We start from the raw sequence: 22,175 nt of genomic DNA, 5'->3' as shown, positions 1-22,175 counted from the left end.
TCAGTAGAGGATTGCTTCTGCAAGTTACCTTGAAAACATGTGGTGAACCTATTGACTCATGAGTGTCATGTATGTAGTTCAAATATTAACAATTCTCTTTCTCTATGGTTTACATACTTCATTCGTCTCATATTGAGCTCTGTTCTCTCAGTGGGTGCTACATGTCATAAAGCTCTGTTTTCTCAGTGATCATTGCTCTGTCTGAGCTCTGCTCTGGGGTTGTGTGTGTGTGGATCAGACAGCTAAGATTTTGCCTGCCCCACGCAGACAGCAGAATTAATTACTCTCTGCTCTGCGCTCATCAGGCCTGGCTGCTAATTGAGGGGTCTGATATCAGCATCGCCTCTCTCCCTCTCTAGCCTTCTCGCTTGCTCTATTTCTCTCTCTCTCTCTCTCTGGGCATGAGTGTCACCAGTCAGTCCACACAGCCAATTACAAGCCTTTGACAGGGAGCCAGAGGATAACTCTAATTGGCAGAGAGCTGCCCCCTCACTATCCGCCTCCTCCTCCTCCTTTCCCATCCTCCCTTCCAGTGTGTACAGATTCCCACCCGAGCGTCCGGTCCAATCCCGTGGGTTCTCAGTGCGTACAGTGTACTGAGCTCATTAAGGCCTGTGTATGCAACAGTGCTCCTCTCCCCTCTCTTGGAGTAAGCTGACTGGCTCCCCAGCACAACACTAGATTCTCACTGGATTCTTCTCATCCTCCTCTTTCTCACTGGTGATGGTGGACACTGCATAAGTCTCCATACTGAACCATATGTATATGACACAACAAAAGCCCTGTGTGGGTGTGTCTCCCGTCTTTTGCTGTTCTGCATCCTGTTGTCTTCTCGAGCCAGGAGGTGTGATTAATAGCTTCCATCAAGGAATCCATTATGATGCCCATCCCTCCATTTGTCTCATTATGCTGCCTAATGTGCTCCTTTTCTCCGCCTTCCTGCTGAAACGTTCTGATTATGACACTGACATAATTCATTCTAGCCCCTAAAGACACGCACTTCCCGTGAATTTTCTTGAAGTGCGCCTATGGATGGGTGTGCGTGTCCGTGGTCTACGGGGATGGGAGAGGTGGTGCAGCCAGCATCGGTTGTGTTCCATGCAGAGCCATTGTGTGGGGAACACCTGAGCGCGAGGCTAGCTCTCTGTAGCGCCACAGCCTCCCTCATTATCCACCCAGATAACTCCAAGTCAGTCCCATTTCTGTGCTTTAAAGGTATCCATTCACTTGTTTGTTAGGCTGGGTGGGCATGGTGGACAATACAGTAGATGCACACAACACAGGCTCGGCCTCTCAACCACCTCCGAGGAGGAGAGGAAGGAGAGAGGATGTCAGAGGCGGGAGGATGAAAGAGTGGCACAGCGACACCCCTGTCGATCTGTTCATCTTCTGAGACATCCATCAGAGGTGACAGGGTTGTTCCCGGCGGGGCTGGGCCCTTGCACTCCTCATTCCCCCGGAGCGGAGTGAGGGATGGAGGGAGGATGAACCGGGTTAGAGACGAGTGAGGATGTGTGCCAGTCTGATAATAACCTATCCATCCACTACACTGTTGCTTTCTGCCAGTGGGCTGAAGCGAAATGACCAATCTACACCTGCAGTGGGTTCGTAGGTCTCTAAGCCAATGTCCAACAAGTGTAATATTCTAGCTAATATTTCTCTTTCCTCTGTGTCTTCACAGGGAGTTTTAAGTGCTGTGGAGCGTGATAACTGGCCCTCTCAGACAGAGCACAGTGTAAGATGGTTGTTTCTGCTGTGTTGGGTTGTTGTAGAAGTGAAGCCAGAGTGCTGCTAGGAAGGAGACGTCGCTTATCTCCACCCTGCTCTAGATGTTCTGCTGCTAACAGAGACACAAACACACCCGCCCAGAGATAAAAGGAATTGATTTAATGTAGATAGATACATTACATGACCAGAAGTATGTGAACACCTGCTTGTCGAACGTCTCATTCCAAAATCATAGGTAGTAATATGGAGTTGGTCCCACCTTTGCTGAGTGGTCAGCATTAATATTCATCCCAAAGATGTTTGATGGGGTTGAGGTCAGGGTTTATGCATGCCAGTCAAGTTCTTCCACACCGATCTCGACAAACCATTTCTTGATGGACCTCGCTTTGTGCACGGGGGCATTGTCATGCTGAAACAGGAAAGGGCCTTCCTCAAGCTGTTGCCACAACGTTGGAAGCACAGAATCATCTAGAATGTCAATGTATGATATAACATTAAGATTTCCCTTCACTGGACCTAGCCCAACCCATGAAAAACAGCCCCAGACCATTATCCTTCCTCCACCAAACTTTACAGTTGGCACTATGCATTCGTTCAGGTAACGTTCTCCTGGCATCCGCCAAACCCAGATTCACCTGTTGGACTGCCAGATGGTGAAACGTGATTCGGAGCACGTTTCCACTGCTCCAGAGTCCAATGGCGGCCAGCTTTACACCACTCCAGCTGACGTTTGGCATTGCACATGGTGATCTTAGGCTTGTGTGCGGCTGCACGGCCATGTAAACCAATTTCATGAAGCTCCCGACAAACAGTTATTGTGTTGATGTTGCTTCCAGAGGCAGTTTGGAACTCAATAGTGAGTGTTGTAACCGGGGAAGGATGATTTGTATGTGCTTCAGCACTCTCCGGTCCCATTCTGTGAGCTTGTGTGGCCTACCACTTTGTGGCTAAGCTGTTGTTGCTCCTAGACGTTTCCACTTCACAATAACAGCACTTACAGTTGACCGGGGCAGCTCTAGCAGGGCAGACAAACTGACTTTTTGGAAAGGTCCTATGACGGTGCCACGTTGAAAGTGTCTGAGCTCTTCAGTAAGGCCATTCTACTGCCAATGTTTGTCTATGGAGATTGCATGGCTGTCTGCTCAATTTTATACACCTGTCATTAACGGGTGTGGCTGAAATAGCCAAATCAATTAATTTGAAGGGGTGTCCACATACATTTTTATATACTGTATAATGTAGCTTTATTTGCCCATTTTAAAACGCATTACAACCACATGTGATAATGCATATAAAATCCTAGAGGATAGCACGAATTTCCATTGTGGTCCTGTTAAATAAATGGTTTTAAAAAATGTATGAACATAAAATAGTAGGCCTACTGGAGTAACATAACAAAACAAAGGACAGGATGACATTGTTATGGACATTCAGCAGGACTCCCTCATTAGATTAGCCATTTCAGACTGTTAAACTGTGTTAGATGATGGTTTGATGGTGGTGATGCCGAACATCTACAAAGATCTTAGGCTGCCTTACGGCGCCATGTAAGGGCTGAAAGCATGCGTTGCACAACATGTTGCTGACTTCACGTTCAACGCTGATAACGAATGGCATTGCAGAGAAATTGTATAGTGATCCAATGATCGAGGAATAGAGTGCCAGCAGCTTGGCCTCCAGATTCTGCCCCTGCACTTTTGGGCGACGGGCTTTGTTTGTGTATGAGCCAGAGTCACAGGCGTAACAAGGACAAGGTGAGTCCACCTCCCCTCCTACCTCTTCCCCCTTCTCTTCACACCTCCATGCCTGGGGGGGGGGTCATACATCTCGGCCTTCCTTTGTTTCCATGACAATACTCTGCAGCACTCTGCAGTGGGGCTTTCCTCTATCAAATCAAATTGTATTGGTCACATACACATATTCAGCAGATGTTATTGTGGGTGTAGCGAAATGCTTGTGTTCCTCGCTCTAACAGTGCAGTAATATCTAAGAATTCACAACAATACACACACATCTAAAAGTAAAAGATCGATCAATGTCGGCGTGGCATTGACTAAAATACAGTAGAATAGAATACAGTATAGTATAGAATAGAATCCTGTTCTCTCTGCCCAGAGTGATGGGACAGACAAAAGGAACTGCTCCCAATTGTCATTTCTGCTCAGCATCGTAATCCACTGCATAAGCCTCTCATAGACCAAACATGGACAACTTGCATCGCTCCAGGCCTGGATGCTTTTCTCTTCACTGCGGTGTATGATTCAAAGGTGATGTTGCTAACGCCTGCACCTTTTCCTGGTCACCTTTTCCATGTCACAGGACTGGGGTGCACATATGTCACTTTCAATCCCTTCTTCTATACGTCCGCTACCCCGGGTAAATAAACATCGGCATTGGTCGTCTCAGTCACGTCCGTGACAGCCTGTTTGTACATTGATGACATGTGGCTCAGTCTGTACTGTGAAATAGCCTGGACCGGCCTGCCGAGGCAACCGTTGCCAAGAGACCATCTGTCAGTCCCCTGTGCGCCTGTTGCGGTCGCCGTTGTGACAGATGGGCTGGGCTGTCGGAAGCCATCCATCTGAGGCCAGATGGAGGAGGGGAGGCCGAGACGTGGGCCCAGTGTACCCCCTCCCACCCCGCTGGACATAATAATCGCCTCAGTAATAGCCTTCGTTTAGCAGCCGCTGTGGCCAGCGCCCTCTCAGACTCACCTGCGGCCTCTCTCTGTGGACCGAGCAATCTAGTGACCACTACAGCCTACGTGAGGGCAGTGGCGGAGGATTTCAACTGAAGTGGCATGATGGCATCACCAAAAATGGCAAATAAATAAATCACATATTGCGGTAGTGTATAAATAGAAGGCATGCTGTTTTCAGATGAAAACAACCATTGCTGATCAGTCACCTAAATCCATGTGACAGATATGTTCAGTAGTGTGTTTTGAGTTTGAAAAGAAGGCTGGCTCAAGCCTGTTTTCTCTCTCCTGCACAGTCCATCAGTGTGAGAACCAGCCATGCCAGTCCCCCTGTGTGTAATTAAAAGATGGAGGGTGGATGATGCTGTAAGCTGCATCGATAAGAACACCGGTGGATCCAGGGCTCTGCACATGCCCAGCAGCACCACCCTACCCCTGAAGCAGAGTGAGAAGTGAAGTAGCTACTAGCTAGCACGTTTAGGACACCCCTAACCTGTCTCTGGCACTGTCACTTTGTCTGAATCCTGGGAGGGGCAGATGCCTCTACATTTGATAATTATTCTAAAGGTCTGTTAAAACTCAGTGCTGCTCTCTGAGGAACTGTACAGTTCCCCTTCTCCCAATCCTCTGGTGTTTTTAGAGAGCTGTGTGGTACCATAAATGGTAGTGTGACTCGTTTGAGGAGAAGAGCGAGGAGAGCTGTGGAGGGAAGGTTAGTACAGGAGAGGAGTGAAGAGAAGGGGCTGAGAGAGGATGAGAAGGAAAGTTTGGGGAGGTGATGAAAGCTTAGCGTGGGTACAGTGGGGGAAGGTTGAGGGAAGGTGAGATGGAGAGGCTTGCTCTGCTGCAGAGTATATGAGGGTTTAATGGCCACCCAGAGTAGCCAGTGTGGAGTCGTGCAACATACTGCAGAGGCAGATTAGACACGTAGCAAACAGGATAGTCAAGAAGAGACTGACACAAACACACAGAGGCTGGGCTGGTCAAATGGTGTTCAGGGTGAGTGGAGTAGGGCGTGGCTGTGGTATGCCGAGAGAATAACAATTGCTGAAAGAAGAGGAGAGCGCTATAGTGGAAGGGAGCAGGTAGGGGAGAAGATGAGAGCGCTATAGTGGAAGGGAGCAGGTAGGGGAGAAGATGAGAGCGCTATAGTGGAAGGGAGCAGGTAGGGGAGAAGGGAGCGCTATAGTGGAAGGGAGCAGGTAGGGGAGAAGATGAGAGCGCTATAGTGGAAGGGAGCAGGTAGGGGAGAAGAGGAGAGCGCTATAGTGGAAGGGAGCAGGTAGGGGAGAAGAGGAGAGCGCTATAGTGGAAGGGAGCAGGTAGGGGAGAAGAGGAGAGCGCTATAGTGGAAGGGAGCAGGTAGGGGAGAAGAGGAGAGAGCATAGTGGAAGGGAGCAGGTAGGGGAGGAGAGCGCTATAGTGGAAGGGAACAGGTAGGGGAGAAGAGGAGAGCGCTATAGTGGAAGGGAGCAGGTAGGGGAGAAGAGGAGAGCGCTATAGTGGAAGGGAGCAGGTAGGGGGAAGAGGAGCAGGCTATAGTGGAAGGGAGCAGGTAGGGGAGAAGAGGAGAGAGCATAGTGGAAGGGAGCAGGTAGGGGAGAAGAGGAGAGCGCTATAGTGGAAGGGAACCGGTAGGGGAGAAGAGGAGAGCGCTATAGTGGAAGGGAACAGGTAGGGGGAGAAGGAGAGCTATAGTGGAAGGGAGCAGGTAGGGGAGAAGAGGAGAGCGCTATAGTGGAAGGGAGCAGGTAGGGGGGAGAAGAGGAGAGCGCTATAGTGGAAGGGAGCAGGCTATAGTGGAAGGGAGCAAGGGGAGGAGAGGCGCTATAGTGGAAGGGAGCAGGTAGGGGAGAAGAGGAGAGCGCTATAGTGGAAGGGAGCATAGGGGAGAAGAGGAGAGCGCTATAGTGGAAGGGAGCAGGTAGGGGAGAAGAGGAGAGCGCTATAGTGGAAGGGAGCAGGTAGGGGAGAAGAGGAGAGCGCTATAGTGGAAGGGAGCAGGTGGAAGTGGAAGGGAGCAGGTAGGGGAGAAGAGGAGAGCGCTATAGTGGAAGGGAGCAGGTAGGGGAGAAGAGGAGAGCGCTATAGTGGAAGGGAGCAGGTAGGGGAGAAGAGGAGAGCGCTATATGGAAGGGAGCAGGTGGAAGGGAGCTATAGTGGAAGGGAGCAGGTAGGGGAGAAGGAAGGGGAGAAGGGGAGAAGAGGAGCGCTATAGTGGAAGGGAGCAGGTAGGGGAGAAGAGGAGAGCGCTATAGTGGAAGGGAGCAGGTAGGGGAGAAGAGGAGAGCGCTATAGTGGAAGGGAGCAGGTAGGGGAGAAGAGGAGAGCGCTATAGTGGAAGGGAGCAGGTAGGGGAGAAGAGGAGAGCGCTATAGTGGAAGGGAGCAGGTAGGGGGGAGAAGAGGAGAGCGCTATAGTGGAAGGGAGCAGGTAGTGGAAGGGAGAGGTAGGGAGAAGAGGAGAGCGCTATAGTGGAAGGGAGCAGGTAGGGGGAGAAGAGGAGAGCGCTATAGTGGAAGGGAGCAGGTAGGGGAGAAGAGGAGAGCGCTATAGTATAGGGAGAAGAGGAGAGCTATGTGGAAGGGAGCAGGTAGGGGAGAAGAGGAGAGCGCTATAGTGGAAGGGAACAGTGGCTATAGTGGAAGGGAGCAGGTAGGGGAGAAGAGGAGAGCGCTATAGTGGAAGGGAGCAGGTAGGGGAGAAGAGGAGAGCGCTATAGTGGAAGGGAGCAGGTAGGGTAGAAGAGGAGAGTGCTATAGTGGAAGGGAGCAGGTAGGGGAGAAGAGGAGAGCGCTATAGTGGAAGGGAACAGGTAGGGGAGAAGAGGAGAGCGCTATAGTGGAAGGGAACAGGTAGGGGAGAAGAGGAGAGTGCTATAGTGGAAGGGAGCAGGTAGGGGAGAAGAGGAGCGCTATAGTGGAAGGGCAGGTATAGTGGAAGGGAGCAGGTAGGGGAGAAGAGGAGAGCGCTATAGTGGAAGGGAGCAGGTAGGGTGGAAGTGGAAGGAAACAGGGAAGGGAGCAGGGGGAGAAGAGGAGAGCGCTATAGTGGAAGGGAGCAGATAGGGGAGAAGAGGAGAGCGCTATAGTGAAAGGGAGCAGGTAGGGGAGAAGAGCGCTATAGTGGAAGGGAGCAGGTAGGAGAGAAGAGGAGAGCGCTATAGTGGAAGGGAGCAGATAGGGGAGAAGAGGAGAGCGCTATAGTGGAAGGGAGCAGGTAGGGGAGAAGAGGAGAGTGCAGTGATTGAGATGAGCAGTGATGGAGAGGGGAACATTCTCTAAGGTAGCTGGACTGTGGACCACATTACAGTGGCCGTTGAATACAGATGTTGAGGGGATAAGAGCCATAAAGAACTGCCTAATCCAGCTCAATCCCCCAGATCTCCCTAAAGGATTTACACACAAACTGGCCCTGTTTTGTCAGGATCAGAGATAGACACTTCACCCCATCCAATCCTGTCTGCATGTACAAATGCTCTTACACACTGAATACAATACATGTATGTTTTACTCGTTCTCTTCTTTATGCTGCTGAATACCATTATACACACGCGCACACAGATCTAGGCTATGTTTTCATTTTAGTCTCCTATTACTCTCTGTTTGTGTTCATGTTGGAGGCTCTAATGATATTCCTGCCAGTGTGGGACTCTATTAATGTATGAACATATTAATTATGCTAAAGCAGGCCCTGCCTGTCAGAGCCTGCCTCCGATTGATGAGAGCGGGATGGAGTGAGCGCGTGCGCATGTCTGTGGGCACGTATGTTTACTAGCGTGTGGGTGGAGGGGAGGGACGGTGAGGGGGAAAAGCGAGATGGAGAGATGAGGGGGAGGGTGAAAAAGAGGAGAGGGAGAAAAAAGCAAGCGCTAGAGCTCGAGACGGGAGAAGAGCGGTGTGACTGCCTCTAGATGCTGGAGCCTTCCACAGCCGAGCGGCGTGCTGAACGGACGCAGAAAGATGGTCTCAGTAAGAGGGGAACTGACGGTTGCCTACCATTTAATGTTCAGTATCTTGGAGTCCTTCTCCATGGGAACGATAGCAGAGTTAGCTCAGAGCTGCCCCTCTCTCGCTCTTTCTACCCCTCTGTCTGTCTGTCTCTCACACACACATATACACACACACTCTTTCTTTCTCTCTGGCAGTGGGTTAGGCAGGGTCTAGCGAGCGGAGCGCTTGGTTAGCCCTCGGGGTTGGCCCCTCTTCTGCTGCAGCAGTCAGCCGCCGTGCTAATGCAGATAGATCGCGCTGCCCCCTTTAACGCGGTGCGCGGGAGGGTGGATGCGAGGGAACGAGCCAGAGAAAGAGAGGGAGAAGATAACTCAAGCAGAGACAAGCAGGCTAGTGCTGCTCCACCTCTGGAGTCCCTGTTTGGAGTCCCTGTTTGGAGTCCCCCGTCTGCTCCACGCTGGGGTTTTGTTCTTCGTCTTTTACCTGTGGGGAAGGTGAAATATTATTGTGTGTCGTTAACACGTTTTTTTCTTTCTCTTTTTTTCTCTCTCCGTCGTGATCTGGATATTGCTTCCCAGGGGTGGCTCCTGCAAAGAAGAGCCCAAAGCTGGTGAGTGCCAAAAAGATCTATACCTCCCCCATCCACATCTCCCTTCCATTCTCCTCCATCCATCCCTCTCTCCACTCTTCTGTGTGGAGTGCTAATGTTGGTTGGTGTGTAGAGCATCCCAGAGCAGCGAGGGATTTTCTCTATCAGGACTCCCGCTGTGTTTTGGTCCTGATGAGAGCTTTAAAGACGTGAGTGCTGGGTCGGAATAATGTTGTGTTGGGTGAAACTGTTTTTTGCTGGATGATAATGCTGCACTTGTTGATTATGTTGACCCATTGGTAGGCAGAGCAGGCCTGCTCATGGATATTTGTTTCATTATCTATGCCATGTTCTCCTGGCTTAATGAATTCTAGGTAAATAGATGAGTAAATTAGGCCAGCCTTGGAAAAAGCTTTTCCAAGCTTGTGGTCTAAGTGTAGGGTTGATTTCTGAGAGTGGTCCAGCTCTTCTTAGCTTCTATTTCTGGCCCCAATGTCGAGAGTATGGAGAAGTCATGTGATTGCTAGAGACTGGACCACTGTCAGTCTGTGTTACCCTCTCCCTGTAGCCGATCTCTTGGGGGAGATGCTGCCTGTGTGCTCTCTCTGTGTTGTATGAGGGAAGAATGGGGGGGTGGATTTGTGCTTCTGTGTTTTCCCCTCCTAGATGTATTCTCCCTTCCGGGTCGTTCCACCTCAAAAAGCACATGAAAAGGATTTCCACACCCTCCAGCTCAGATTGTTCTCAAATCTCTTCTGTAGTTACTAACACATGCTATTAGCATTACTGAATTATTTTTGCTGAAATATAATTATGTCTCTGAGAAATTAGGTTAATTGATTTGCACTCAAATTGGCAATTTTAATTTATAGGATTAAATAAAAATTCAGTAAATATTCACCCAACATCTTATGTTGACCAAACTTCTTCCTACCAATGTGAAATACATGCAAAATGTTTTTTTGTTTTTTTAAATCAAAAGCCTTCTACAGACCCCCCATGCCAATCCCGCCCCAACAACCAGAATACAGTATGAGTTCTCAATGTTTGGATTATTGCTTCTTCAAACTATGTATTGTATTCCGTGTGAATCTGGTTATGGGTTTTTTGCCCTGTACAGGAAAATGTGTAATTGAAGTCGCTTGCATTGTTTACCATAAAGTAGTGTGAAAGTAGCATGTTTTGACCACTAGATGCCCCCGTTCCTACTTTACCGCCTCAGTATTTTCTCAGTTTTGCTCGTCTTGTGTTTATTAAATAGATCACAACATTTCCTTTGGTAACTTGGGTAGAAAAGCTATAGATTTGGCTCATGATGAAAATACATTGTGTGGTCACCTTCACATTTTAAATCCTCCATTAAAGCAATTCAGTCTGCGTAAGAACAAATTCAGTTTGTTTTTACGCTTAATCTGTGTTCAAGAAACAACCCCCATTGTGTATGGTTACAACATTTCAGTCACGAGCCCATTTCTGCATCAATGTTTTGGGCTTGTAGGAAATGTCTTCATATGCGAATTGCACCATATGGTTAGCCCTCTGAGAGCTGCCACTTATTGGATTGTTCAAGGAGAGTTGGGTTGGGTTGCATTGGTTTGCTAAGAGAAGGACAAACTGAATTGGCGTTTTATTGACTTTTATTTTGAAAGGGAAGTCATATTGAGACTAAAGACTCTTTTACAAATGAGCCCTGCACAATTTAAAACAAGTGCATCAATAAGCAAGCACAGACATGGAGGACTGGCTTGAATTTTCTACCCAAAGTTGCACAGGATATTATCTATTTCATAAACATTGAAGAGCCCAGCAAAATGGATAAAAGAATGTTGCGACATAGCAAGAACAGTGGCATCTAGTGGTCAAATATGTTACTTCCACTCTTCTTTATGGTAAATAATGCAAGCAATTTCAATGACCTTTGGGGGGGGGGGGATATCACCAGATTCACATAGTATGAAGAAGCAGTGATCGAAACCACACCTTTCAGCAGTGATCCAAATCGGATGTTGGGTACTTTATTTATTGAATATTATCTGAATCCTATCAATTTGGGTGCAATCAATTAGCTTAGTTCTCCCAAATCAAATTACATTTCAACAAATAATGTTTCAGCAATGTCAATCTTACCTGTTTCTAACTACAGGAACAAATTCCGAACAATCTGAGATTGTGGGTGTCATGGCTTGCTGAAATGATATTACATCGCTCTTCAGTTAAACACCCTTCTCACTGTCACTGTATGTCTCTGAATGTCTCCTCATGCATTGGGGGATAGGGTCTGCCATTAATGTATTCAGCTCTGTGTTGAACAAAAGGAATAGACTATACTCTAGTCAGCCGAGCTCAGTTTCTTTTCTGTTAGGATTTTTGACTGAATTCTTCACTTTCCCAAAAATAAATCTCATGAACAAATCTGTTTGATTATGCCTTGGGTATTGTTAGAGAATGTGTTTCTGGTTGACATCACTGGCCTTGATTAAAACGTATGTATTTTGACTGACTTCTGTAATACGAATTTATTTATCTATACCACTCTCTCCTACTCTTTCTATCCCTCCTTCTTATGCTATATCTCTCTTTCTATCCCTCCTTCTTATGCTATATCTCTCTTTCTGGCCATCCTTCTTCTCCCCCTCCACCTTTCTCTCCCTGTCTTACTCCTTCTATTCCCTTTCCCTCTTCCTCATGCAGCAGTTAGCGAGGAAGGACAGTCAGAACAGTTCTGTGCACAGTGTGTCCAGCCACCGCAGTACCCACACTGACTCCCCTGTGCACCCATCCCTGGCCACCCCATTCAGCGAGAGTGCCGCCCCCCCACCCCCCTCCCAGCCCCTGCCCGGCCTGCCTCCCCAGGACCCTCAGGTAGACGGAACCATCCAGAGGAAACCGGACCCCTTCAAGATCTGGGCCCAGTCCAGGAGCATGTATGAAAGTAGGCGTAAGTATTTACTTTTGGTGTTGGCTCGGGTGCGCCCTCTGTCCTGTCGGGTTGGTATTGCAGTCCGGGGCTGGTGACCCAAGACATATTGTCTAATAGTATCCTGTCGTATTTTGTATATTGACCTAGAGTGGGTGTTAACTTGGTAGGTTAGGGGTGTGGACTGTTTGAAGCGCATTGTGGCAGTTGGAGGAAGAGTGATAACAACAGCCTCTAAGGAGAGTTGGTGATGCTAATCACACTCCTGATCCGTTTAACCTTGACTATGTGTGTTATTATCAGTAAATAGTGTGCTCTCTGGAACGGACTGTGCCACGTTTACCTCTACGCAACTCTTTAGAACACAGCTCCAGAGAAATGTGGATATAATTTGCGGTGGTGGTGGCGGCGGCTCCAATATTTCCCTGGTAGTCTGGTGAGGCTAACGGGTGCAAGTCTCCCCAATGAACAGGAATATCTCTCAACCGCTGTCAGTCGCCCTCTTGAGTATTGGAGGGTCCAGAGTGTTCAAGGTCTAATCATTTCTCTGGTGCTCCTGCTTTCATCAAGGTTTCATTATTTAGATGCCCTAAAGGGAGAGGAACTGGGTACGGTACCGACAAAGTCGGGAGGATAGCGGAGAGCAATTCTAGAATTCTAAAGAAACAAGGAAGAAGAATAGGGGATTGTTTAGTCAACTCAGCCTTATTCAGCACTTGTACATCCCTGCTGTCCTGAGGAAATAGGACTTCATTACCGTTGTGATGACATGTTTACCTGATAGATTCTGAAATCAAAGCCTGGGAGAGCTGAGGCTTTAAACGCACCATTTGATGATCACAATTTTCCAAACCTGAGCAATGCAGGTTGGATAAGTTTCGAAATTCTGCCCATGCTTGATGTTTGCTCCGATGCCATTTTGGTGGTGCTAACTGGATAGTGGATACTAGCCACTCTTTCTCCAGATCAGGAAGAGGAGATGGGAAGTTAATCTGCTTGTTCTCCAGAGTCAGTCTGAGCTGGCAGATTGAATAATCTTTGTTTAGTATGGATCTGTTCCTAGCCAGTGGTTTAGAAGTTGAGCTGCTGTATTGATCTGATAAGCTGCCAAGTGCCTAGCTGGGGCCCTTGTGAACGAGAAGATTGAGACGGTTAGCCTGTGCCATGCCCATCTCTGCCATACCCTGAGTCCCAGTGTGGTAGAAAGAGGGCTAGCTCAACACTGAGCTCTTCTGTTGACTCTGGAATAGATTTTAGCCAAGCTGGCCTCTTGCCCTTCTCCCTCCCTCCTGCTGGCTCTTAGTGGCTTTAGCTGTGGAGGTCTGTATAGTTACATGTTGTATCCCATGGGGGGGCTGAACGCATGGACACACACACAGACAGCTTCAGGCTGTTGCTTGGAACCGTGTTTTTCGGTGGTCTGCCCACCTCCAGTGCTACGTGACCCATGAGCTGTCAGTCGCTGCAGTGCACCGCTATGTAGCAGCTTGGTGCCTCCCTGACAGCTAGCTCCAGGACTGCCACCCTCTTCCTCTTCCCTCCTGCTCAGATCTCCTCGGCTAGGGGCTTCCTGAGGAGCAGCACTGCTGAGACCCTTCTCAGTAATACAGCACCAGGCTGGCATACTGGTGACCTGGCTGAGTGCTGGCTGAGGGAGAGACTTCCTGTCACCTACCTACAAAGTGAAGAAGGATTTTGTCTTGAAAGACATCTGAAAGGATAGTATTCAAAGAGATCCTAAATATGGAAGTTTGATAACGTTAGGTACTTAGGGGAATTTCACAGCTCTCTCCTCTCTTGCTTTGAATGGTGATTTGAAGGTATTTTGGGAATAGATAATTTTCTTTTGATGGGAAGTTATTAGATATTTACACATTCCTCAGGCTATAGAGGAAAAGGCCAAATGAGACAGTGGTGTGGTGTAGAGGCTACTGTAACAGTGCAGTAGAGTAGAGAAGCTGAGTGAGACAGTGGTGTGGTGTAGAGGCTACTGTAACAGTAGAGTAGAGAGGCTGAGTGAGACAGTGGTGTGGTGTAGAGGCTACCGTAACAGTGCAGTAGAGTAGAGAGGCTGAGTGAGACAGTGGTGTGGTGTAGAGGCTACCGTAACAGTGCAGTAGAGTAGAGAGGCTGAGTGAGACAGTGGTGTGGTGTAGAGGCTACAGTAACAGTGCGGTAGAGTAGAGGCTGAGTGAGGCAGTGGTGTGGTGTAGAGGCTACCGTAACAGTGCAGTAGAGTAGAGAGGCTGAGTGAGACAGTGGTGTGGTGTAGAGGCTACAGTAACAGTGCAGTAGAGTAGAGGCTGAGTGAGACAGTGGTGTGGTGTAGAGGCTACCGTAACAGTGCAGTAAAGTAGAGAGGCTGAGTGAGACAGTGGTGTGGTGTAGAGGCTACCGTAACAGTGCAGTAGAGTAGAGAGGCTGAGTGAGACAGTGGTGTGGTGTAGAGGCTACCGTAACAGTGCAGTAGAGTAGAGAAGCTGAGTGAGACAGTGGTGTGGTGTAGAGGCTACCGTAACAGTGCAGTAAAGTAGAGAGGCTGAGTGAGGCAGTGGTGTGGTGTAGAGGCTACCGTAACAGTGCAGTAGAGTAGAGGCTGAGTGAGACAGTGGTGTGGTGTAGAGGCTACCGTAACAGTGCAGTAGAGTAGAGGCTGAGTGAGGCATGGACCACTGGCCTGATTCAGAAGGAACTGCAGGTGTGCTATGTGCTCATTAAAGCCACGAATGACATCATCAGCTCCCTCCCTCCATCTCCTCCAGTCCTCTGCCTCTGTTCTCCTCTGAAAGGAAAAGGGGGAGGAGAGGTTACAAAGTGTGGGTTGTGATGTAATGATCCAGGATGTAGTGATCAATGCTGATGGATGGTTCTCTGGTTGCAGTGCCTGACTTCCAGGAGCAGGACATCTTCCTGTGGAGAAAGGACACGGGCTACGGGTTCCGGATCCTGGGAGGGAACGAGCCAGGAGAGCCGGTGAGTTGGAGGATTCAACCACACACTAACATCACTGCTCTGCATGTGGTGCATTCTGAAAGTATTCAAGACTCCTTTACTTTTTTCACATTTTGTTACGTTACAGCCTTATTCTAAAATTGATTCAATTGTTTTTTCCCCCTCATCAGTCTACATACAATACCCCATAATGACAAAGCAAAAACAGGTTTTCATACATTTTTGCAAGTTATGTATAAAAAAATGTAAAAAACGGAAATATCACATTTACATGAGTATTCAGACCCTTTACTCAGTTCTTAGGTATGACCCTACAAGTTTGGACACATCTATATTTGGGGAGCTTCTCCCATTCTTCTCTACAGATCCTCTCAAGCTCTGTCAGGTTGGATGGGGAGCGATGCTGCACAGCTATTTTCAGGTCTCCAGAGATGTTCGATTGGGTTCAAGTCCCGGCTCTGGCTGGGCCACTCAAGGACATTCAGAGACTTGTACCAAAGCCACTCCTGCATTGTCTTGGCTGTGTGCTTAGGGTAATTGTCCTGTTGGAAGGGGAACCTTCACCACAGTCTGAGGTTCTGAGCGCTTTGGAGCAGGATTTCATCAAGGATCTCTCTGTACTTTGCTCCGTTCATCTTTCCCTTGATCCTTACTAGACTCCCAGTCCATGACGCTGAAAAACATAATGTTGCCACCACCATGCTTCACCGTAGGGATGATGTCTGGTTTCCTCCAGACGTGACGCTTGGCATTCAGGCCAAAGAGTAACCTTGGTTTCATCAGACTAGAAAATCTTGTTTTTCATGGTCTGAGAGTCTTTAGGTGCCCTTTAGCAAACTCCAAGCGGGCTGTCATGTGCCTTTTACTGAGGAGGGGCTTCCGTCTGGCCACTCTACCATAAAGGCCTGATTGGTGGAGTGCTGCAGAGATGGTTGTCATTCTGGAAGTTTCTACTATCTCCACAGAGGAACTCTGAAGTTCTTTCAGAGTGACCATCGGTCACCTCCCTGACCAAGACCCTTCTCCCCCGATTGCTCAGTTTGGCTGGGAGGACAGCTCTAGGAAGAGTCTTGGTGGTTCCAGTTGTTTTCCATTTGAGGAGGAAGGCCACTGTGTTCTTGGGGACTTTCAATGCTGAATAACATTTTTAGTACACTTCCCGAGATATGTGCCTCGAAGCTCTACAGACAATTCCTTCGACCTCATGTCTTGGTTTTTGTTCTGACATGCACTGTCAACTGTGGGACATTATATAGACAGGTGTGTGCTTTTTTTTTAAATTTAACACAGGTGGACTCCAGTCAAGTTGTAGAAACATCTCAGGGATGACCAATAGAAACAGGAGGCACCTGAGCTCAATTTCGAGTCTCATAACAAAGGGTCTGAATACTTATGTGAAGTTTATTTTCTTTAATATATATAACATTTTGCAAATATTTCTAAAAACCTGTTTTCGCTTTTTCATCGTGGAGTATTGTGAGTAGATTGATGAGGGGGGGATAATTGAATCTATTTCAGAATAAGGCTGTAACGTAACAAAATGTGGAAAAAGGGAAGTGCTCTGAACACTTTCTGAATGTACTGTATATCTATACACTCTCAATAGGTATTTTAAATTCAGTTGAAAAATAATACACCTTTCAACACATTCTAAGTACCTAGTTATTGGTCTTGGACATTTATTATGAGACTCCTTAGTTTATTATTACAAATATTTAGTAAAGAGTTTTATATATTTTTAGCGTCTTTGTGTGCCATATTTTACTGTTTAATTGATGGTTGTAAACTCCTCTGTTGGAGCCAGATGAATCAACTACAGCAGCAGTGTCGGTCTGCGTGTGGTGGTGGTTGAGGTCTCAGCTCGGTTCTGTTGCTCCACTTGCTCTTTCATCTCCTTGCTGCAGCCTCAATCAGAGAGAAGAATATCTATCCCCGACACTTTATTCCCCTTTTAAAGAGGCCAAGTTGTTTGTTCTTGTGAGCTGGTCTGTACAGCTTTTGAAGAAGGAAAATAATGACACACAAGAGATTTAGACCAGGCTGTGCAGCCAAGCGGCGAAAGAGGAGAGGAGATGTACTAGCCAGCTTTCTAGCTGGACCCGGGGTGTTAGTGCTGCCAGAAAGTGTTGTACTAAAATGATCTTACCTAAGAGGTAGAATACTCTTCAACAAACTGTAATATCTCATGCTGATGTTCTGTCATGGCGTGCTGTTGATTGATCAACAACCTCTTCTGTCCTCTCCTTTTCTTTCATTTTCTCCTCCTCCTTTTCTTCCTCATTTTCCTCCCCCCCTCCTCCCGCCCCCTCCTCCCCCTCTCCTACCCCTCCCCCTCCTCCCCCCTCCCACCCTCTCCTACCCCTCCTCCCCCTCTCCTCCCCCTCTCCTACCCTCTCCTACCCCTCCCCCCCCTCTCCTCCCCCTCTCCTACCCGCTCCTCCCCCGCTCCTCCCCCTCCCTACCCGCCTCCTCCCCCTCCTCCCCCCTCCCTCCCCTCTCCCCTCCTCCCCTCTCCTCCCCCTCTCCTCCCCCCTCCCCTCCCTCCTCCTCCCCCCTCCTCTCCCTCTCCCCCCCTCCTCCCCCCTCTCCTCCCCCCTCCTCTTCCCTCCTCCTCTCCTCTCCCTTCTCCTCCTCTCCCCCCTCCTCCCCCTCTCCTACCCCTCCCTCCCCTCTCCTCCCTCCCCCTCCCCCTCCTCCCCCCCTCCCCCTCCCTCCCCTCCTCCCCCTCTCCTCCCCTCTCCTACCCCTCTCCTCCCCCTCCTCCTCCTACCCTCTCCTCCCCCCTCCTCCCCCCTCCTCCCCCTCTACCCCCTCCCCCCTCCTCCTCCCCCTCCCCCTCTCCTCCCCCTCCTCCCCCCTCCCCTCCTCCCCCTCTCCTCCCCTCCTCCCCCCTCCCCCTCTCCTCCCTCCCTCCTCTCCTCCCCCTCTCCTCCCCCTCTCCTCCCCCTCCTCCCCTCCCCCCCTCCTCCTCCTCCCCTCTCCTACCCCCCTCTCCTCCCCCCCTCCTCCTCCTCTCCCCCCTCTCCTCCCCCCTCCCCCCCCTCCTACCCCCTCCTCCCCCCCGCCTCCTCCTCCTCTCCTCCTCCCCTCTCCTCGCTCCTCCCCCGCTCCTCCCCCTCTCCTACCCCTCCCCCCCCTCTCCTCCCCCTCTCCTCCCCTCCTCTCCCTCCTCCCTCCCCCTCTCCCCCCTCCTCCCCCCTCCTACCCCCTCCCTCCTCCTCCTCCTCCCTCCTCCTCCTCTCCTCCTCCCTCCTCTCCTCCCCCTCTCCCTCCTCTCCCTCCTCCTCCTCTTCTCCTCCTCTCCCTCTCCTCCCCCTCTCCCCAGATCTACATAGGGCACATAGTGAAGTACGGGGCGGCGGATGAGGACGGGCGCCTGCGTTCGGGGGATGAGCTCATCTGTGTGGACGGCACAGCGGTGGTGGGGAAGTCTCACCAGCTGGTGGTACAGCTGATGCAGCAGGCCGCCAAGCAGGGCCACGTCAACCTCACCGTGCGACGGAAGACCGGCTACGGCGGTAAGGGAACACAGCAGCTAATTAAACATGGACACGAAGTTTCACTTAGATACTCTTATCCAGAGTGAACGCATTCAAATAACAGCTACATGATATGAGCATCAGAAGTGATTTGTGTGACCTTGTCTTTCAACTGCAAGAGATGGAGAGAAATCTGTGGTAGCAGTGTTGGCACTGTAATTTGATAGGTTGTCTGCCAGTCATTTTACCGGTAATTCTGTCTTCTCTGCACATTGCTTAATGATCATGGTAGAATCTTATGTAGAACAGAATTCGATAATCTGTCTCAGAATGTTCCTATTTCAAATATAGCACAAACAGCAGATGAGCAGCAGTCTGTGCAGTAGTACAATCAACAGCAGTCTATGCAGAAACATCAGAGCAATCAACTGCTCCAGGCTCCATGTTTTTTTTCCATCAGAGCAGTGAAGGGCCCGAGGACAGGGCTGCTATTTAAAGGGTCGCCCCGCTGCTCTTCAAAAGTCCATGGGTGTGTGGGGAAACATTTATCAGAGGCCCTCAACGCGCCCAGCCTGGCTCTGCCCTTTAGCAGGATAAATAAAGTTCCTTAAACGTGATGAAGAGGGTCCCAACCTTCCCCCGCTCCCGCCATGCGCCAGCCTGCCTGTCAGCCACTGATGAGAGCGTCCAGACCGAGGGCATGATGGTTGTCAGAGGGATGAAGCACTGCCTCAATGCCAGGAAACCTTCCGTTGTGATGCAATCCATATCTTTAGATGTTTTTGGGAGGAATAGATGAAAGTGTGGCTGTTAGAGCAGCATGCTCCCTGTAGACCTGCTTCCTGCTACCAGTGTGATCATTACGCCAGGCTGAGTGGGTAGAGAGGAGCATCGGTGTCAATGTTGATTAGCAAAATATTTTATTTTGTGTTTCTTTTAGTGTTATGAGCTGTGTGCTATTGCTGTAAAGTACCTGTGTCAATTCCTCCTCAGGGTCTAAAGGGGAGGGCGAGGTGCCCCCGTCCCCAGCCTCGTCCCACCACAGCAGCACACAGGCCCCCTCCCTGACAGAGGAGAAGCGGACCCCCCAGGGCAGCCAGAACTCCCTCAACACGGTCAGCTCCGGCAGTGGCTCCACCAGTGGTATCGGCAGCGGGGGCGGTGGGGGCTCGGGTAGCACCGTGGTCAACACTGCCCTGCAGCCCTACGATGTGGAGATTCGCCGCGGGGAGAACGAGGGCTTCGGATTTGTGATTGTCTCTTCTGTGTCCCGACCCGAGTCTGGCACCACCTTTGGTAACACCCGTCTTCTCTAACTTTCTGTACTTAAATATAGGTACAGTAGCACATATGCATGTACTGTACACACACACACACACACACACACACACACACACACACACACACACACACACACACACACACACACACACACACACACACACAAGGTTCCTCTCAATATACAGTAGAACATATCTTTTTTGTAACTAATCACTCTTTGACTACTGGGTACTGTCCCTCTACTTCTATGCAAATGAGTTTGTTAATAGCCCATATTTCTGGTGAATAGCTTTCATCCTCATTCTTCCATCTTCTAGCGAGTGGTGTTCCTCTTCTATTTTCTTTCATTTTGTCAAGCAGAGACACTGAAACCCAAAGAACTGGAATATTTATACCATCTTTCATAATTGATCACAAGTAAGAGCATGTTGCATAATATCCTGTATAATTCAGATGCTCTTACTTAAATGGCTCCGATGAGCTGATTGCAGCAGTTCGAATGATTAGTTAATAAGGGGAAGAGTGTTGTGATATTGTAAGTGGGATCATTTGTAGATGGATAGACCCTCTCCCACTGTCCTCCCGCTCTGCTTGTCCCTCAGCATGCCCTGTTGTCTGCTCTGGTGTCTTTCGCTGTGGTGTGTATTCTGCCTGTAACTGCAACAGAGAGATCTCGCTGCCACGCTCCGTACCTACCTGACCAGTCCTCAGGGTGTCTCTCTGGCTTGGGTGTGCTGAAACACTGCTTAACGTAACTCTCGCTGGGCGTCAAACGATCAGGCAAAGCACATCTTCATGTACTGAAGTGGAAGGCGTTGGCAAGTTTGTACCATTTTGTTTATCTTCCAGGCTTCATATCAAAGAGGAGCACATTGGTTATTGATCAATAGTGTAGAGACATTACATTTGATCTGTATGGATCCCAATTACTCTGACGCCGATATATCTGTCCATCCTCTCTTTGCTCGTTAAACCAACAGATCCTTCTGCGGTGAAACCAACAAAGCTTCTAGTTTGTTCAGAACTCAATGAGTTGAGCTCCACAGATTTGTTCTTGACTGGAGTTACTGACAGCAGAGGGAGGAAACAGACTTGATTTAGTCTTTGTAGTTCCATGAATGAAGAAGAGCGATAGAGAGAGATGGTGATATGTGTTATGTTTCTCTGTAATGATTGAGAGGCATTCTCTAGCAGGGTAGAAGCCTTTGTGCCGCTGAGGATTGTGGGTAGGAGAAGACCCGAGGGCCCTTGGCAGAGAAGTTGTCTGTGTTGTCTGTACGTTTGTAATCTAGGCTGCAGCTGCAGGTGTCTGTCTCATCAGAGCTGAAGGTTGACATAGTTTCCTCGTTATTAGGTTTCAGCTGTACAAGGGATGTCAGGAGAGATTCACTAATGCAAATAGAAGGCCGTGTCCTTTGGAGCAGCACGAGTACATACTGTTGACAGAGAGAGATGGTCAGTGACACCTTGAGTATTTAGTATGGAGTCCTAATTCATTTGAATGCAGTACATATAGACTATGTAAAGGCATTTTTCATTCAACATTCCCTCTCACTTGACCAATGCTTTCCACTTCTCACGGGCAGATTCAGGCACAGTCTGTTGGCACTTGGCCTCGTGGCTTTGGTGAATTAACCCTTAACCTTCTGTCTTCCTTTCTCTCTCTTCTCCTCTTCTTCCTCTGTCCCTATTTCTTCTTATTATCTCTCTCTCTCTCTCTCTCTCTCTTTTCAAACAATACCCCCACCACCAACAATGTCACATCACACACACTATGAATCACACAAACGCAAAAAGCTGGAAATGCATGTGTGGCCATGCCCCACAAAATAGGTCGTATTATTGAGGGGAGCCCTGCGGACCGCTGTGGGAAGCTGAAGGTGGGAGACCGTATCCTGGCCGTCAACGGCTGCTCCATCACCAACAAGTCCCACTCGGACATCGTCAACCTGATCAAGGAGGCCGGGAACACGGTCACGCTAAGGATCATTCCCGGAGACGGTAAGACAGAACCCTGTTTCTGGAGAACCTGTATGTTTTCTTTTCAACCCTAATCTAGAACAACTAGTTGTACTAATTAGCTGGTTGGTTATAATTGGGGTTGGGGTGACAATCTACAGAAGGGTTACAGTAGCTCTCCAGGAACAGGGTTGGGCAGATCTAGACCTAAGATAATAGATTTCAGCAGCTGGGATCAACCCGCGTCATAGGAATATTTGTGCATAGCTTCAGTTATGTCAACTTTTATTGTATTGGAATGTACAGTGTACACCTTTTGCTAGAAGAAAGCCTATCTCAGTACATCACCGTCACAGCGTTTTTACATTTCCAGTGTTCTAGTTAGTCTGATCACCCCCGCGATGTTGACAGAGCTGCTTCTCTTGGGCGGGAGGGAACTTTCTAGTGCAGTCGTGCATTTCACATTCTCCTGAAACATTCTAGAGTAATTCAGCTGTCAGAGGCTGTAACGGTGTGTGCGTTTGCGTCTTTCTTGGGGCTAAGAGCTCTTGTTACACTGTACTGACAGATCACCCTGGCATGCTGTTTGATTAAGTGAGAGATGCAGGGAGAACGCCAG

The 22,175-nt window shown here is 49.0% G+C and overlaps 1 protein-coding gene across 6 annotated transcripts in view; it reads left to right on the top strand.

Moving 5' to 3' along the window:
* Nucleotides 1–22,175, top strand: part of LOC135542081 (membrane-associated guanylate kinase, WW and PDZ domain-containing protein 1-like) — a 203,655-nt gene that overhangs the window by 169,139 nt on the left and 12,341 nt on the right. For 3 of the 6 annotated variants that reach the window (XM_064968726.1, XM_064968722.1, XM_064968728.1), the window contains exons 13-18: nucleotides 8,958–8,989; nucleotides 11,660–11,906; nucleotides 14,767–14,858; nucleotides 18,163–18,355; nucleotides 19,310–19,612; nucleotides 21,395–21,598. In XM_064968726.1, coding sequence (XP_064824798.1) covers nucleotides 8,958–8,989; nucleotides 11,660–11,906; nucleotides 14,767–14,858; nucleotides 18,163–18,355; nucleotides 19,310–19,612; nucleotides 21,395–21,598 — 1,071 coding nt within the window. The remainder of the gene's footprint in view (nucleotides 1–8,957; nucleotides 8,990–11,659; nucleotides 11,907–14,766; nucleotides 14,859–18,162; nucleotides 18,356–19,309; nucleotides 19,613–21,394; nucleotides 21,599–22,175) is intronic. The other 3 variants (XM_064968723.1, XM_064968724.1, XM_064968727.1) reach the window with 3 other exon arrangements.

Source organism: Oncorhynchus masou, chromosome 6 (assembly GCF_036934945.1).
Source record: "Oncorhynchus masou masou isolate Uvic2021 chromosome 6, UVic_Omas_1.1, whole genome shotgun sequence".
Classification (NCBI taxonomy): Eukaryota; Metazoa; Chordata; class Actinopteri; order Salmoniformes; family Salmonidae; genus Oncorhynchus; species Oncorhynchus masou.
This window is presented reverse-complemented; position numbering and strand designations above follow the sequence as displayed.